Source organism: Vidua macroura, chromosome 8, assembly GCF_024509145.1.
Source record: "Vidua macroura isolate BioBank_ID:100142 chromosome 8, ASM2450914v1, whole genome shotgun sequence".
In the NCBI taxonomy this organism is placed as follows: Eukaryota; Metazoa; Chordata; class Aves; order Passeriformes; family Viduidae; genus Vidua; species Vidua macroura.
In genome coordinates, this window is record NC_071578.1 from 575,082 (window position 1) to 591,174 (window position 16,093).

General features: G+C 53.9%; 1 protein-coding gene across 2 annotated transcripts in view; it reads left to right on the forward strand.

The window, feature by feature from the left end:
• Positions 1–16,093, forward strand: part of STK32C (serine/threonine kinase 32C) — a 72,393-nt gene that overhangs the window by 41,394 nt on the left and 14,906 nt on the right. For both annotated transcript variants that reach the window (XR_008438190.1, XM_053984191.1), the window contains exon 2: positions 4,471–4,526. Coding sequence is in view for 1 of the 2 variants with exons in the window: in XM_053984191.1 (XP_053840166.1) it covers positions 4,471–4,526 (56 nt within the window). In the remaining variant the exon portion in view is untranslated. The remainder of the gene's footprint in view (positions 1–4,470; positions 4,527–16,093) is intronic.

Genomic DNA, 16,093 nt, shown 5'->3' on the forward strand with positions numbered 1-16,093 from the left:
CTGTCATCCCTGCATCCCTGCCATCCCTGCATCCCTGCATCCCTGCCATCCCTGCCATCCTGCCATCCCTGCCATCCCTGCCATCCCTGCATCCCTGCCATCCCTGCCATCCCTGCATCCCTGCCATCCCTGCCATCCTGCATCCCTGCCATCCCTGCCATCCCTGCCATCCCTGCCATCCCTGCATCCCTGCCATCCTGCCATCCCTGCCATCCCTGCCATCCTGCATCCCTGCCATCCCTGCCATCCTGGCATCCCTGCCATCCCTGCATCCCTGCCATCCCTGCCATCCTGGCATCCCTGCCATCCCTGCATCCCTGCCATCCCTGCCATCCTGCCATCCCTGCCATCCCTGCCATCCCTGCCATCCTGCATCCCTGCCATCCCTGCCATCCTGGCATCCCTGGCATCCCTGCATCCCTGCCATCCCTGCCATCCCTGCCATCCCTGCCATCCCTGCATCCCTGCCATCCCTGCCATCCCTGCCATCCCTGCATCCCTGCCATCCCTGCCATCCCTGCCATCCTGGCATCCCTGCCATCCCTGCCATCCCTGCATCCCTGCCATCCCTGCATCCCTGCCATCCCTGCCATCCCTGCCATCCCTGCATCCCTGCCATCCCTGCCATCCTGCCATCCCTGCCATCCCTGCCATCCCTGCATCCCTGCATCCCTGCATCCCTGCCATCCTGCCATCCTGCCATCCCTGCCATCCTGTCATCCCTGCCATCCTGCCATCCCTGCCATCCCTGCCATCCCTGCCATCCCACCTGTCACATTCCTGGAACTGGGGCACAAGGGCACAGCAAAGCAGGCTCTGGTATTTATGTGTGATTCATGGTTTGTCACTTGGTGCCAGGGAGAGCTGGGAAGCAGGGCATGGCAAATGCCAACGTCTCCTGTGCCGTGGTTCCTCCCCTGCCTCGCTGATGAGGAGCTGGGGGAGCAGTGAGTGTCCTGTTCTCGTGAGGAGCTGAGGAAACAGCCGTGGGGCACTGCACACAGCAGAGGGCATGGCCTGGGTGTGATGGGCAAGTCAGCTCCTCCCGTTTGCATGTGTCAGGTGGGTTTGGGATGGGATGGATGGGATGGGATGGGATGGGATGGGATGGGATGGGATGGGATGGGATGCAAGAACAGAATATTTTCAGTTGTAAGGCACCCACTAGTCCCACTCACCTAGGCTGGTCTAGTCCCTCAGTTTGGTGCTTGGGGGCTGCCCAAAGCCAAAGCGTGCCATTAAGGGCATTGTCCAAGTGCCTCGTGAGCCCTGACGGGCTTGGATCACGACCATGTCTGCGGGAGGCCTGTTGCAGGCTTGAGCAGCCTCTCGGTACAGAAAAGCTCCCTAAAGCACCCAGGTTTGCAGGTCCCTGTGCCCCAGGGCCGTTCCTGCCCCTCCGGAGCGCGGTGCCGGGGCCGTGCAGGAGCCAGGGCAGCGGGTGAGCAGGGCCTGTGCTGGGAGAGGCAGCAGCTGCCACCTCCTGCTCCTGCCAGCGAGGCCTCCGCCGGTGCCCGTGACTCAGGCTGGCAGCAGGCAGCCCAGAGCCAGCTCTTGTGGCTGGGGGTGAACGCCAGCTTTCTCCTGTCAGCGCAGAGCCGAGCCTCTGAGCACCCGCAGTTGTTCCAGGCAGGTTCAGGGCTTCTATTTTAGGGATAATCACGTATTCCGTAGTGGTAAGTTAACATTCTTAGTAATCCACTGTGTTGTGCACAAAAAGCAACACACTGCTACTATGATTTTCTTCTTCACATGCTGAGATTGCTTTTGCTTTATTGCAATCGTGTAATCACAGAATTGTTTACTTGCTCAGAATGAACAGATTGCCTGCTGAATCCCACAGAAAATACTGGAACTGGGAAACCAGTCACGGCATCATCCGAACTTCCCATCAGCAGAGCTCTGTATTGATTTATTAAAGGTGACATCCTTCTGATAGGTTCAAGGGCCTGGTGAATATTCATATCTAGGTCTGTTTCCTGCCTGCTGACTCCAGCAGGCTTCCCAGATCAGCTGTAGTCATGGATACATGGAAATGACACTTTGGGGTTTGTTTTCTCAGTGGCAATGCCTTTTTACACAACATTCCAAACATTATAACAAAGAATTACCAAAAGCTCTCCTCCTGCAGTGATGGCAGATCATGAGCACTTGCACGTGGTTTAATTGTCAAGACAATGCTGCCCTTCCCAGGGGCTCCCTGGAGCTGGGCATCCTCTGGGTGATGGGAGGTCAGCCAGTGGACTTGATTGCACGTGGAAAACGTTTGATCCGTTGCTCCAAATGCTTCGGCCAGAAGATTTCGGCCGGAATATTTCTGCAGATGAAGCTGCAGCTTTGCATTGCTCACTGCAGCTCCTCTAGTAGGGGTGGTAGGAAAATCCTTGATAAAATCACTGCTGAAACAAAAGCCCACAGAGGAGGGAGGCGATGAGGAGGTGACACAACACCCGTGGAGCTGAGCCCTTCCCCCGGGGAATGTGGGAGGCTGTCAGAAGGTTGTGGGGACACTGGTGTCCCCATGGGGTCTGTTGTGGGAGCTCCTGGAGAGATCTCCAGAGACCACAGAGTTGTTAAAGTTGGAATAAGATCCTTATCCAAGGTCAAGGAGTGCAGCCTTTGACCGATCACCACAAAGTCAGCCAAACCAAGTAAACGTGGAGCAGTCGTGGTGCTCCTGCCCTTCAGCATCCCTGAGGGAGGGAACTGGAGTGCAGGGACACACGGAGTATGAGCTGGCCCAGATTCTGCTCTCAGTTTCATTTGGCAAAGTTTTCTGAGCTCTCCTGCAGAAAATGTCCCACAGAAGTGACAATAACAATATTTTGGATATAAGCCTAGCACAAAAGGGTAATAGGAACTCCATGGGCATGCGTGGGCTCTTGATTCATCCTCAGAGATGACAGATGTGCATTTATTTAAGATCTGGGAGTGGGACTCGTAATATTTATAGTGAATTCTTTGTTCCCACTCCTCCTGAGTGATTTTGGTCTCTGTGGCCAGCCAATGGGCTCAGTGCTCATTGTTGACCATCTTATGCTGCAAACGCCCAAGCCCATGGCAAGCATTTCTTTTCATCCAGGGATCTGGCAAGGAATGCTGAGGGTGCCCTGCACGGTGAGGGTCTCATAGTACAGCTGTCAGGGGCTGTCAGGTGGGCTCAGTCCATCAGCAAGCTCCTCCTCACCTTGTCTTCTTTATTTCAAACTGATATTCAATTAAACCACAGCAGTACTTTGGTATAAAAATAATTTTGTTTGCAGCAGCAGCTGATGGAGGCAGTGGCTGAGTGTTACAGCTGCACGCTCATCTCTTGTCATTGCTCCTCACGCTGGCTCTGGAAAAAGCTGTGGATCTCTTCCAGATGGGTTTGCACGTGAAGGGAGTGGAGGGCTGTCCCTGTCCTCTAACGCTGTCCTTTGGCAGCACCACCAGCAGCACCCAGCATGGCTGAGGGCAGGGGGCAGGGGCAGTGTTTGTGGGGCAGGGGGCAGTGTCTGTGGGGCCAGGGCAGTGGGCAGTGGGCAGTGGGCAGTGGGCAGTGGGCAGTGGGCAGTGTCTGTGGGGCCAGGGCAGTGGGCAGTGTTTGTGGGGCAGGGGGCAGTGGGCAGTGTCTGTGGGGCAGGGGCAGTGTTTGTGGGGCAGGGGGCAGTGTCTGTGGGGCCAGGGCAGTGGGCAGTGTTTGTGGGGCAGGGGGCAGTGGGCAGTGTTTGTGGGGCCAGGGCAGTGGGCAGTGGGCAGTGGACAGTGTTTGTGGGGCAGGGGGCAGTGTCTGTGGGGCCAGGGCAGTGGGCAGTGTTTGTGGGGCAGGGGGCAGTGGGCAGTGTTTGTGGGGCAGGGGGCAGTGGGCAGTGTTTGTGGGGCAGTGGGCAGTGTTTGTGGGGCCAGGGCAGTGTTTGTGGGGCAGGGGGCAGTGTCTGTGGGGCCAGGGCAGTGGGCAGTGGGCAGTGGGCAGTGTTTGTGGGGCCAGGGCAGTGGGCAGTGGGCAGTGGGCAGTGTTTGTGGGGCCAGGGCAGTGGGCAGTGGGCAGTGGGCAGTGGGCAGTGTTTGTGGGGCAGGGGGCAGTGTCTGTGGGGCCAGGGCAGTGGGCAGTGTTTGTGGGGCAGGGGGCAGTGGGCAGGGGCCAGGGGCAGAGTGTGGGGCAGGGTCTCACCACGCTCTCTGCTCTGCCACACTTGCTGTTTGCCCCTGAGCTCTGTGAAGCTCCCCCCGGATCCACACAGGTCGAAGCTGTATTTTACTTGGTGCTAAACCACTGATTTAGTAACCTCATCCAACCCTCTGCCAGCTCCCTCAAGCACGTGGAAAGAGACTTGAAAGGAAAGCTGTCCTGCAGCTTCCCAAGGGGAAAACTTTTAATAAAAGCCTGGCCAACGCTCTGTTGTAGTTGTCTCCCTGCCTTCTTTTAAATGCAAGCTTATTTGTAGTAAAGCATTTATAAATGTAAATTCTTTTCTCTTTACCTTGTAGTGAACTTTGACCACTTCCAGATTCTCCGGGCCATTGGGAAGGGAAGCTTTGGCAAGGTAGGCTTGAGCTCTCAGTCTTGCATGGTTTATCAGGTGTCTGCTGTTATGTACTTGTGGTTTATTGGAACAGTAACGGGGCAAAACTGGTTATTTTTGTATTTTTTTACGATGGCTGCTCAGTCAATAGAGGAAAAATGTTCAGGAAAACACCTTGTTGCCATTTGGCTTTGCTGTATTTCTTGGCATCTCGGTGCAGCAGATGTGTTGTAAGTTACCAGCACAATTGTGACCATTTTAGAGCAAACATTCTTTATGTTTTCAGTTTCCTGTGGGGATGTCTGGGTTGTGGAGGGGGGCAGTGAGGCAGGAAGGTGCTGGAAGTTGTCCTTGGTGCTTGACTGAGCTGGCACACAGGCCAGGAGGGTTCTGTGAAGTCCTGGGCTGTTTTCCCAACCAGAAATCAGTTATGCTGAGGAGGTTTTGTTGTTTATTTTTAACTGGCTTTTCTTGCCAAGCATGTGGGAGGATGTGGGAGGTGATGATCAGAAAGCTGTGTGTCTCTGGGAGCTGGTTACTGTTGGTTTCCTAGTGCCAGTCCTTTTCCACTCCCCGTTCCTCTGGCTGCCCCTGTGCAGGTGGCTCTGGCGTTTGCCCCGGTCTGGCAGTGCCAGCACGGCGTCCCTGGGGTGTCACACGAGCACGGGGCTGCTCGGGGAGCTCTGCAGTCCCTCTGTCACCGTGTCCTGCTGCGAGCCCCCTGCGTGGGGCTGCGAGCTGGGAGCGACAGTGCCAGCCATGATCCCGGGCACTGCTGGCTCAGGTGTGTCACCTGCCCGCCGACTCCTGTGTGGGTGGGGCCGTGTGCCAGCACTGGGGCTTCGGGCGGAGGCATGGCCGTGGAAATAGTGTGAAATGTGCAGTGTCAAAGCTGTGGAAGGAGCCAGCCCGGCTCGGTGGGTGGCACAAGTGTCCCCGTGCCCTGGGGACATGAACAGGACAGCTGAGGGGTTGGGCAAGCTGCACCTGCTCGCATTTCCCCCCGGTCAGGTCATCTTGGCTGGTTTCTCCCACCACACTGATCAAAAGCTGATGCCACGAGGGTGAGAACATCCAGGTCTGGCTCTGGAGATGGCCCACACTGTCCTTTGCCTTCTCCCTCTGTGGTCCAGCCTGACGAGGCCTTGTTCCCCCACGGCCTGGGGAGCAGCCTGACCTGCTATACGTGGATGGCTGGAAGATGGAAACTTTGCAAAAGCAGACATTTCCCAGGAGATCTGACTCCTGAACTCAAACTTTTGCCAATTACCAAAATCTCTTTTTGAATACTTTATGTGCATTAAGCAGTTTTGGTGCTGTGTAACGGTGGCAGCACAAAATCAGCCGTGGTCTGCATGGGGAGGGTCCAGCTGTTCTGAGAGGCAGGACAGGGGACACTCGGTCCCAGTGCTGCCATCAGTGCTTCTTTCTAGAGAAGATGTTCCTGTGCAGCCTCAGTTCCCTGACAAACACCAGGAGATGGATTAGCCTGCTCTGGCACAAGCCACCCACGTGAATTCCTGCTGGGCTTCCATGGAAGTCTGCCTGGGGCTTCCAGGGTAAGGGAAATGGATTGCCAGCAGTGTGCAAGTCACTGTGACGGTTTGAGGGGGTGGTTTGAAACACTCACCCCTCTTTGCAGCCACATCCCTTGAGCAAGGAGAGGCGAAAGCGTGCAGCAGAGCTCTGTCAGATTTCTGGGCTTCTGCTGAATGATTAAATGCCAGCTCAGTCCTTGGCTGTGAGGATAAGGCAAACAGCTGAAGAAAGTCTCCCCAGACACTCCTGGTGAGAACAGGAACACTCAAGGTCTTGTGTCTTCAGCTCACAATCAAAGCCCAAACAGTAACTCAAAACCCCAGTGAAAAAGAGCAGCCACATTTTTGTTTCGAGCTGATAGGAGAAGATTCATACTTCACATATAAACTTTCCAGACAAGGGGGTTTTACTCTTTTAAGGAGCAGCACCTGGAAAATTAGTTCTGCTCAGAACATGGAACAGAGAAAAACCAATTCTTGTCCCAGGGCAGGAGTGTGTTGGCTCTGAAGAGAGCTGCTCCCTGCGCTGCTCGCTCTGCCTTGCAGAAAGGTTAAGTCTAGCACGTAGCAGTCTAGCAGGCATCAGAAGTGTACACACACTTTCAACAAAATGCTGAAATGATTCATCTGTCATCTTTCTGGATGACTTTGTCAATATGCTGAATTTCCTCTGACACTGAGAAAAGCTTTTTGCGTTTACCAAGTCATTTACAACTCACATTTAATTACAGAAAACATAAAACTGCCTACCTGGCAAGTGTTACTAAAAATTTAGGAGTGACTTAGCTGGTTTGCTTGATTAAGCCACTCTCTGCCCACGCTGAGGGAGATATTGAGGAGCCAGTGTCCGAGCAGACCCTGGGCGTGTGAGTGACCTGTGGGAGCTGTGGCACCGTGTGATCTCATGGTGACAGGGCCCGGGGCCAGGGCAGGGCCTTGGGCACAGCATTTCCTTCCACGGTCACTTTGTGCACCTCTCGGGACAGACAGCGACATCCTCGGCATGGGAACTGTAGAAGGGAAGGAAAAAGGAACTCAGAAATCCCTTTTGAAGAGCCTGAGAGCCCCAGAGCTGTGGCTCTGGCATAATCTGCAATAAATGGCCAGTTTCTGTTTTCTAGAGATGGGTTTAATCAGCTTTAAGATACAATTAATCAAATGAAGGTCAGGTTCAATTCCATGTTTACGCCAATTAGCAAGTGTGGAATATTTTCCACACATAGTAGAGGTGATATTATTTGGTTTTCAGTGATTTAATACCAGCATAGTGTTCCTCCTGCAGCACAGGCTCCTTTCCAAGCAGCAGCAGCAGTTGCCCAGGTTTTGGCTGCTCTGATGCCATTTCCCGAGGAGCAGCAGCCAGGAGGGGGTTTCTAGAGTGGGGTGCAGTTTGTGGCCCTGTTTTGGTGGGAAATATGCTGTGAGCTTCATTGTGCTTCACGAGAGACAGCATGAGCCCCAGAGATCCCCGCAGGCAGCGGTGCCATTGAGGACTGGCACCTCTGCCTGTTGAAGCTGGCCTCTTGTGGCTTCAGTGCCATGAGGCAGCTGGGGCTGTGTGCTCCTGCCCTCCTCCTCCCCCCTGGGCTGCCCTCGTGGTTCTGCAGCCCCAGCTGCCTTTTCCAGGGATAAGGAGCTGGATGGGGCTGTGGCAATGCATTATTTACTCTTCACTGCTGGGAAGGAATAAGAGCACGCCCGAAGTTTTTCAGCGTGGATTTGTGCCTTTGTGTGCCATTGGAAATAGGGGATTAAAGCAGGGCTGGGGCTGGAATGAGCAGCAGCAGGAAATGGAATCTTCCAGAGGGAGCCAGTATACCTGGGCTGGGTGCTGGAGGCCCGTGGGGGCCTGGCTTTCCGTTTGCTCCAGAGGGGCTGGGGGTCCTGGTCCCAGCCCAGCTCCACTGACCCTCCCAGGGAGGGCTGGCTGTGTCCAAGTTGCTTTGTACAAGTACTTCAGCTTCATGATTTTGTTGCTTTAATAATTCACACGGCCTGGAGCTGGGTATAGAAAGGCTTTAATCCATTTTCTAAAGGTCACAGATGCCCACCCAGTAGCTGCACCATAAATAAAATTCCCTTCAAGTCTATTCTCAACTGAATCCCTCTTTGACATCAACACTAGCTTGATCCATTTTCTTTTTTTCCAGCTTTATAAATGTTGGATTTTTCCCCCTAAAGAAGGGCTGGAAACGTAATCCCTTGGTATTTAGCTGCCACACATAATTTTTGCCCTTGATTTTTCCTTTATTGTCCTTGGTCTCACATGAGGCTGAGGGTTTGCTGGAGCCACTGGCAGGGCTGGGCAGAGGCTGTCCCTGCTGGACACCGCTCCTGTCACTGGACCACACGCCTTGGCAGGCTCTGGAGCCAGGGCTGCCTGCCTTTGTCAAAGGGCAGCCTGGTTGTGGAGGGGGCACAGCCTGAGGGGGGTCTGTGGGTCCTGGGCTGCTGAAGAGCTGCTGGTGTGGGGCCATCCAGTGCTGGGCAGGCCCCATCCTGCCCGGCCCCGAGGCTGCCCAGGGAGTCCTGCAGGATGCAGGAGATGGGGACCTGCAGCAGGAGTGATGTGAAGGACACTAACACTAGGGACAGGCTCATCCCCAGAGGCTGCTGGCACTGCCAGGCCCCCCAGGGAATGGGCCCCGAGGCTGCCAGAGCTCCAGGAGCCTTTGGACAGCGCTGCCAGGGATGCCCAGGGTGGGATTTTGGGGGGTCTGGAAGGAACAGGAGCTGGACTCCTTGTGGGTCTTTTCCAGCTCAGGATATTCCAGGGTTCTGGGATTCTCTGATTCCACAGTGTGCTCCACCATTGCATCCAGCTCAGGAGCAGCTGCCTGGGCTGGGGACAGTGACCAGGAACAGGGGGTGAGAAAGCACAGGGCACACACAGGGGTGTCCTCCCTCTGATGCCATCTCTCTGGTAGTACTACGTGATTTTCTTCTCTCCTGGATGTTGCTAAGCTGTGAGTGTGTCATCAGTAAAAGCCAGGGGGGCAGTGGCAGAGCATGGAAGGTGCAGTGGTGGTGGGGTCCAGCACCTCCTCTCTGTCTGCATCTCAGGCTGTGGGGGCAGCAGCAGGAAAATTACAGAGTGGGAAGCGCCCCTGAAGGGTCTGGAGTGACTGGGTGAGCAGTGAGCTCAGCTGGAAGGGGCTGGGGATTATCCTGCACTCCCCACTGGGGACCTGTTTGGGGTTTCTGAGAGATCAGACTTCAAAAGACCATGATTTACCAAACAAACTGCCCACTTTTGTTATTATTATACACCCGGTGCCTTATTAACATTTGCATTCGAAACTGCCTGGGGTTTTTCTGAGCCCCGTCATTCCCTGTGGGTGAGTCACGCTGGTGTGGGAGTGTGGGTGGGTTGGGAGGTGGGATGGACCCTCTCTCCAGCAGCCAGGCACCTGTGGACAGGAAAGAGGAGTAAGAGAGCAGAGGGCAGAAGCCGCGTCCCCACCGAGCTCGCACTGATGGCCCTGGGCCACCCCTGCAGGGTGGCTGATGTCCCCAGGGGCTGGCCCGTGGCACAGGTGGTCGGTGCCCTGTGGGGCTGGCTGGCTGCACGGGCTGCAGCCTCAGAGCTGGGGCTGGGAGCAGGAGCGTGTCCGCAGCTGGAGCACGAGGAGAGAGCAGGAGAGAGCTGGCTGTGCCTTGTGGCAGCCGAGCGTGTTCCGTGAGCTGCTGTGTGCGCTGAGCCCCGACAGCAGCTGGCTGCCCGGCTCTTCCTGCCCACAGGTGAGAGCTTTGTCAGCATTAGGTTCTGCAACGAAATCCACCCACACCCTCCCCGCTCCCCTCCCCTCCTGAACCCAAGGAGATCTCGTTTTGAGGTCTGTGATGAAGGAAACCGTTTCATGGATCGACATGTGCTGCCCGTTGAGTGGCAGATGTGCCTGAATCCAGCCCTGGCCCTTTGTCAGAAGGGCCAGCCTTGCAGTGGGGTAAGGGACAGAGAGCTGCAAACCTTACACGAGGAGGAGGAGGAGGAGCTGCAGAGGAAGCAGGGGAGGATGGAGCTGGGTCAGGGTGACCTGGCTTTGGAGAAACATTGGAACAGGCTACCCAGGGAGGTGGTGGAGTGCCCAGCCCTGCCTGGTGGTGTTCAAGGAATGACAGGACGTGGCATTCAGTGCTCTGCTCTGGTTGGCAGGGCGCTGTTTGGTCAGAGACTGGACCTTGATCTTGGAGGTCCTTTTTCAACTCAGCTGAAAGGATTCTGTAATTCCATGAGACTTCTACAGCCTAAGTGCATCACAGAATTCTGTGAACATTCACCCACCTGAAAGGACAAGAGCAGAATGTTTTGGCATTGATCAGATTAATGATTGGAAATGTAATGGCAGTTCTGTTAGTGCTGCCCTCAGGAGAACCTCCTGTTCCGCTGTGTGCTGCTGGCACAGGCTCCTCCTGCCCTCAGCAGGGCCCACACGGCCACCCCAGACTGCAGCTCTCACATGGCCAACATGAAAACCTCTTACTTCTAAAGTAAAAAATCCATCCTCTGTCACTAATGATAATTGCAATTTTCTCGGAGGCTGAAATGTGGCCAGCATTTGGATCTTGTTTTTGTTCTGACAAGCCATCATAGCCCACACCCCCACCAGCTTGTAATTGGAACTGAGAGATGGAAGGTTCCAGCATCAGATGTGGCTTTTGGCAACAATAAAATTGAAGCTGTGTTGGACATCGAGGTCATCTACAGGTCCTTGGAAGCTGCAGCTTGTGAGTTTGGGATGTTGTGTTAATGCTCATGGTTGGACAATCCAATTACAAACCACTTAATGTCAAAAATGATAGGGAGCAGTGTCCTCGGTTCCTATGAAATTATGGGTACATCAGCATGATACAGCAAATAGGGTTTATTAAGGAAAATGCTGCCTGGCTTTGTCCAGAGCGTTACGGGTGTACCCTCTTGTTACTCTGGGCAGTGGTGTCTGTGGAAGGAGACTTTGTCCTCTTCTTCACAGGATGTATTTCTTCTTGTGGCTCTAAAGTTCATGAATTCTTATTGAAGCGTCTGTGTGCTGCTTAGAAACTGATCTGAATCTCGTGGGAGTTGCATGGACACAGCTCCAAAAGGCTGCAAACAGTTCTGCTCTGGTTTTCCTGTGGTGAAGGCAGAGCTGCCCACAAGCCACTACAAGGCCATTGGGATTTCCTGTGTCTCAGCAATGAATTAAAGACAGAGCATGAAAAATAGAAGCAGAAACTGATGCAACTGGTTGTGCAGAAACTGCACAACTCACAATAGAAACTGTTGTGACAAGGGATTTGACGTGATTTTGCTGAGGTTGTTTTGGGGGACCCACGGCGTGTGCTGGGAGCAGCGGCAGTGCCACACTGCCCCGGGACACAGCCTTCGTGTGGGCCAGGCTTCCAGGCAGTGTCCTTCCCAGGGAGGAGCACACCAGGTGCTTTTATCCCTCCCGGTTTCCCTGACAGCCCTTCTCCTTTGGAATTGTCTCTGTTCCTGTCTCCTGAGGTGGCCATGCGCCTTGTTTCCCAGATGAACGGTGCTGGTGGGCTGTGCAGAGGGGCGAGAGGAGCACGTGGGGACAACTGTTGTGGGATAGACCCTTAGAGGTGGATCAGAAAGGGGGGGTGGAGGGCTGGGTGCCAGGAGGAGCCCCCAGGCCCCAGGCGTGGGCTCAGTGGTGCAGGGGCCGTGGCTGGGAGCGGGGCAGGCGCTGCCCCACGGGCTGGAGAGCCCTGCTCTGCAGCACCAGAGCCCTCCCCAGGGCGCTGAGCCCTGGCACTGCTCCTCTGCCCACTCGGATGGAGCGACTGGGAGGGAGAGACAGGGAGGGGAAGCTCCCGTGGCACCTGCTCTTTCTGTCTGTGTTGTCTGTGCTCAACGCCGCCCTGAGCAGGGGGAGCAGAGGATGGGCCAGGGAAGGGTCAGGCTGTCAGGCTGTCCCTGCACGGGGCTCCTGAGGGAACAGCCAGCAAATCCAGGACGGGTGTGTCAGCAGCGTGCCTATCAGGCTGGGGTTTTTGGTGGGTCTGGGTTCCTTCCCCCGGCTCTTTCCATCCGTGGTGCTGTTGCCAAGGCTGGGGTGAGGGGCCCTCAGGTGCAGCCCAGCGAGGGTCACCTGCTGGAAAGGCCTGGGCATCGTTGTTTATGTAATGTGCAGAGCAAAATCACGTCTGTTTCAATAGTTCCATCAAACTAAAATATCAGGAGTGAAAATGTTGACAAATTCTAAATTTAGTGCTTTCCATTTTTGTACCAACTGGCCATTTTGTTCTCTGAAATGAAACTGTAAGTACAGGATCACTTTGACAATTGCAAACTGGCTTTTCTTATTTTTTCTTAATACTTTTTTATTCTTACTGATCCATCACATTTGGGATAGACTACGTTTTATCTGTATGATCAGGGATTCTACCTCCCTTCAGAAAACACTCTGGAGTGTATGTCCATGAGAATTTTTAAGGAAAGAAGAACATGGAAAGAAACCATGTTTATTGAACAGAAGCCTTTTGTGTCTCTGCTTTCCACCCTCACCTCCTGTTTACTTACTATTTATGTCCAAAATTCATCGAGATTCCTTCTGCTCCTGTCGTTTTCTCAAGGAGTTGCAGTAAGATTGTTGTGCCATATTATTACTTTTGATCTAAAAATTGTTTTTAAAAGTCAGTGCTAAAAATTCCTCTCAACAAAGGGCCATGCAGTATGAAATCCTTAATCTGTTCGTGTACAGCAAGTGGTGCAGTTAAACCAAGGCACACTGAAGGCTGCCCAACACCAGCCCAGCGGGACCAGTGCTCTTTGCCAGGATGCAGGAGCTGCAGCCAGCCTCACCCCACGGTGGGACTGTGCCCCCTGCGTGCCCCTGGCAGAGCTCCGGGTGGCTGCTGCATGCTCAGGCTCTCAGATCAGCTCTGCTCTGCTCTGGAACTCGATTTTAGCCCCTGCTACCGTCTTTGGGCTTGTCAGGTTAAAATTGTTGCCCAGAGCAGCTGGGGCTGCCCCTGGATCCCTGGCAGTGCCCAAGGCCAGGCTGGACACTGGGGCTGGAGCACCTGGAACAGTGGGAGGTGTCCCTGCCATGGCAGGGGTGGCACTGGGTGGGATTTGGGGTCCCTCCCAACCCAAGGCATCCTGTGGTTCTGTGATTCTGAGATTTGCAGGGTGTTCCTGGGCAGAGGAGTCCCATCCCTGGAAATATGGACAAGTACAAAGCACGTTTCTTTATCCTGGTCATTGAGGTGATGGAGTGCTCTTTGGCAGGTTTGGCAGAAAGGCTCGTGAGGCTTGAGAAGGCTCCTTGGGGCCAGGCAGCCCTGGTGAGACAGAGGCTGCTGGGGCTTGGCCGGTGGGTGGCTGCAGTGCCGGGGGAAGGAGAGCAGCCAGGAGGAGCAGGGGCTGTGTCCAGGCCCAGCACAGCCCCTGTGCCCTCACTGTGGCAGGGATCTCCACTGCCCAGCCTCCACAGCTGCCCTCCAGGGCTGATCCCTTTGTGCAGCCTGGTGCTGAGCACCAGCTCCACGGAGCAAGCTTCTGCCAAGGGAAAATCAAGCATTTGGCTGCAAGAGGCATTGATTCCTCCCGAGGGTTTTGCACTGTGAAGCACGAGTATCCCCTTCTTTCTTGGCTGAAAAGAAAGCCTGTGTTTATTTCCTTCAGCACAGAAGGGAAGCTTTGGTGCCTGGGGGCGTGTTGTGGCAGCAGCACAGCCGAGGACATTGGGGCCACTTGGGTCTCGATGCCAGTGCCCATCAGGGCCGGATCACAATGAGTGATGAGGCTTTTCAAAATAGCACAGCCAATCTTCTTGCCTTGGGGTCAGGGAACTTCAACATCAATTTACGTTCAGAGATTAAATAAGGCCCTCCAATCTTCGTTGGAAGTAATTAGATTTCTTTCTGTTCCCAATATCTGTCAAATATGTAGCTAAAATAATAATTGTGCCTCTTGCACCAGCCTATCACAGAATGTAGTCATGGCCATAAGGAGAGATGGCTCCAAATACTAGACATAACTCAAAATGCGTGTCGCCCACAGCAAAACAGTGCACAATTTATTCAGACAATGCTCCTTAGCTGCGGTTGTGCACAGGGGCCCAGGTCCCCCTGTAAATCTATGGAGTGCTGCTGAGCTGGAGGAAATGGTGCATCCAGGTTTGGATCCACCCAAAAGGCAGAAAGATGGGTCACAGTGTCTTCAGGGATCTCTGCAGGTTGGTCTGAATCTTCATCATTCTACTTTAATTATTGAAGCAGAAAAGCCCAGCAGAGATCTCTGAGCATGTGATTAAAGCCAGACAGAGATGTAGGTGCCTAACAGCCTTTCTGTAGGCAGTGTGGCAGCTCCAGAACACATCTCCTGGGCTGGCTCCTCCCTGTGCTCCGCACGGTGCCAGCACAGCCCCCGTCCCCTTCAGGGCCTCCCCAGGGGCTGCTCCATGCCCTGGAGGTCAGCAAATCACCCCAGCAGAGATGTGCTCAGGGCTGTGGCCAAAGGGGGATCCCAAATGTCTACATTTGTGTCTGAGCACTGAGTGAAGACACCAGCTTTGGGGTGTCTGCTGGTGATGGGGCCGCTCAGCTGGCATGCAGGGGGGGGAGGTGGAGAACCAGGACAGGTAAAAGCAAAGAAAACCACTTCTATTTCCTTATTGTTCTTTAGGGTTCTCTCTTGTCGCTTCTTCTGTTTCTCCTTGTTTATTTGGATTAGTGTCTCTCCTGAGGAAAAGAAATCTACATGTGTTTTGGAGCTTCAAGTAAAATAATCCCCCATATCCAAACTGAATTACAGAAACATCTGCTTCATGTCTGATGGGACCTTATTTTCTCAGCGTGACATTAAAGGGAAATGCTTACTCTGAAGCACCTTAAATTAAGTCACAGGATTCATTCTGCAGCCCCCTTCCATGATTTCTTGCAGGGAAATGAGGAAATGTTCCCTGATAGATACAACTGGAAGGCCTCAGCCCTGTTTGCAGGGTACCAATGAGGAGAGCTTTTCCTGACATAGTTTCCGTGTGCTGGCTGTCCCATTTGTGTGAGTGAGACAGAATAAGGCTCATTCTGGGAAAAAAAAAAAAAAATCAAAAACCATGAAGAAGCTTAGCTTTGCCCGTGTTTTGAGCTGCTCCAGCTGCACCTGCACACGTGGTTTCCTCTGCCTGCACACGGAGTGCTGGGCACACCCAGAGGGGATTCAGGGGTCTGCTGAGCCTCAGAGGGCTGTGGACCTGCACAGAAGCACAGGAACACATTCTTAGGGCTCCAGATTGAAGCCACTGAGATTGCCCAGAGCAGCTGGGGCTGCCCCTCGGCCCCTGGCAGTGTCCCAGGCCAGGCTGGACACTGGGGCTGGAGCACCTGGGACAGTGGGAGCTGTCCCTGCCGTGGCAGGGGGCTGGAACTGGATGATCTTTGAGGTCCCTTCCAACTCAGACCAGTCTGGGATTCTGTGACCCTCTGATACACAGCACACTGAAGTGCTGTTGGGAACAGCAGGTGTTATTTTGGGTCAGAAGACTTTTTGGCTCTAGCATAAGCAACTGAGAAAGAGATTTTTTATGGAAGTGTTGACACGACCTGGAAACACCAACAGACTTGCTGTGAATAAAAGTTTCATCAGCTGCTGTTACAACTTGGCTGCAGCAAACAGCAGTGCTGCATAAAAGAGATTTTAATGATTTATGGTGTTCTGACAAACGAGTCCATCAATCTTGTGGAAAAGCACGGCTTTTCAGCAGGGAAAAACTAAAGTTGTAAGGCTCCATGAAAAATATCTTAAGGAGTGAAACATGGCAAGGTGTCTGGAAATGGAGACAAAATCAGCACTTAAAGATGTGAAGGCAGATTTGTCGAGCTGATAACCTTGTACTTAGAGCATGGCTCCTGAGGGTCCCCCTTGTTTGGGGGACTGCAACTTCAGAGGTTTAGATGGGATATTGGGCAGGAATTGTTCCCTGGCAGGGTGGGCAGCCCTGGCACAGGGTGAATTCCCAGAGCAGCTGTGGCTGCCCCTGGATCCCTGGCAGTGCCCAAGGCCAGGCTGGACACTGGGGCTGGAGCACCTGGGACAGT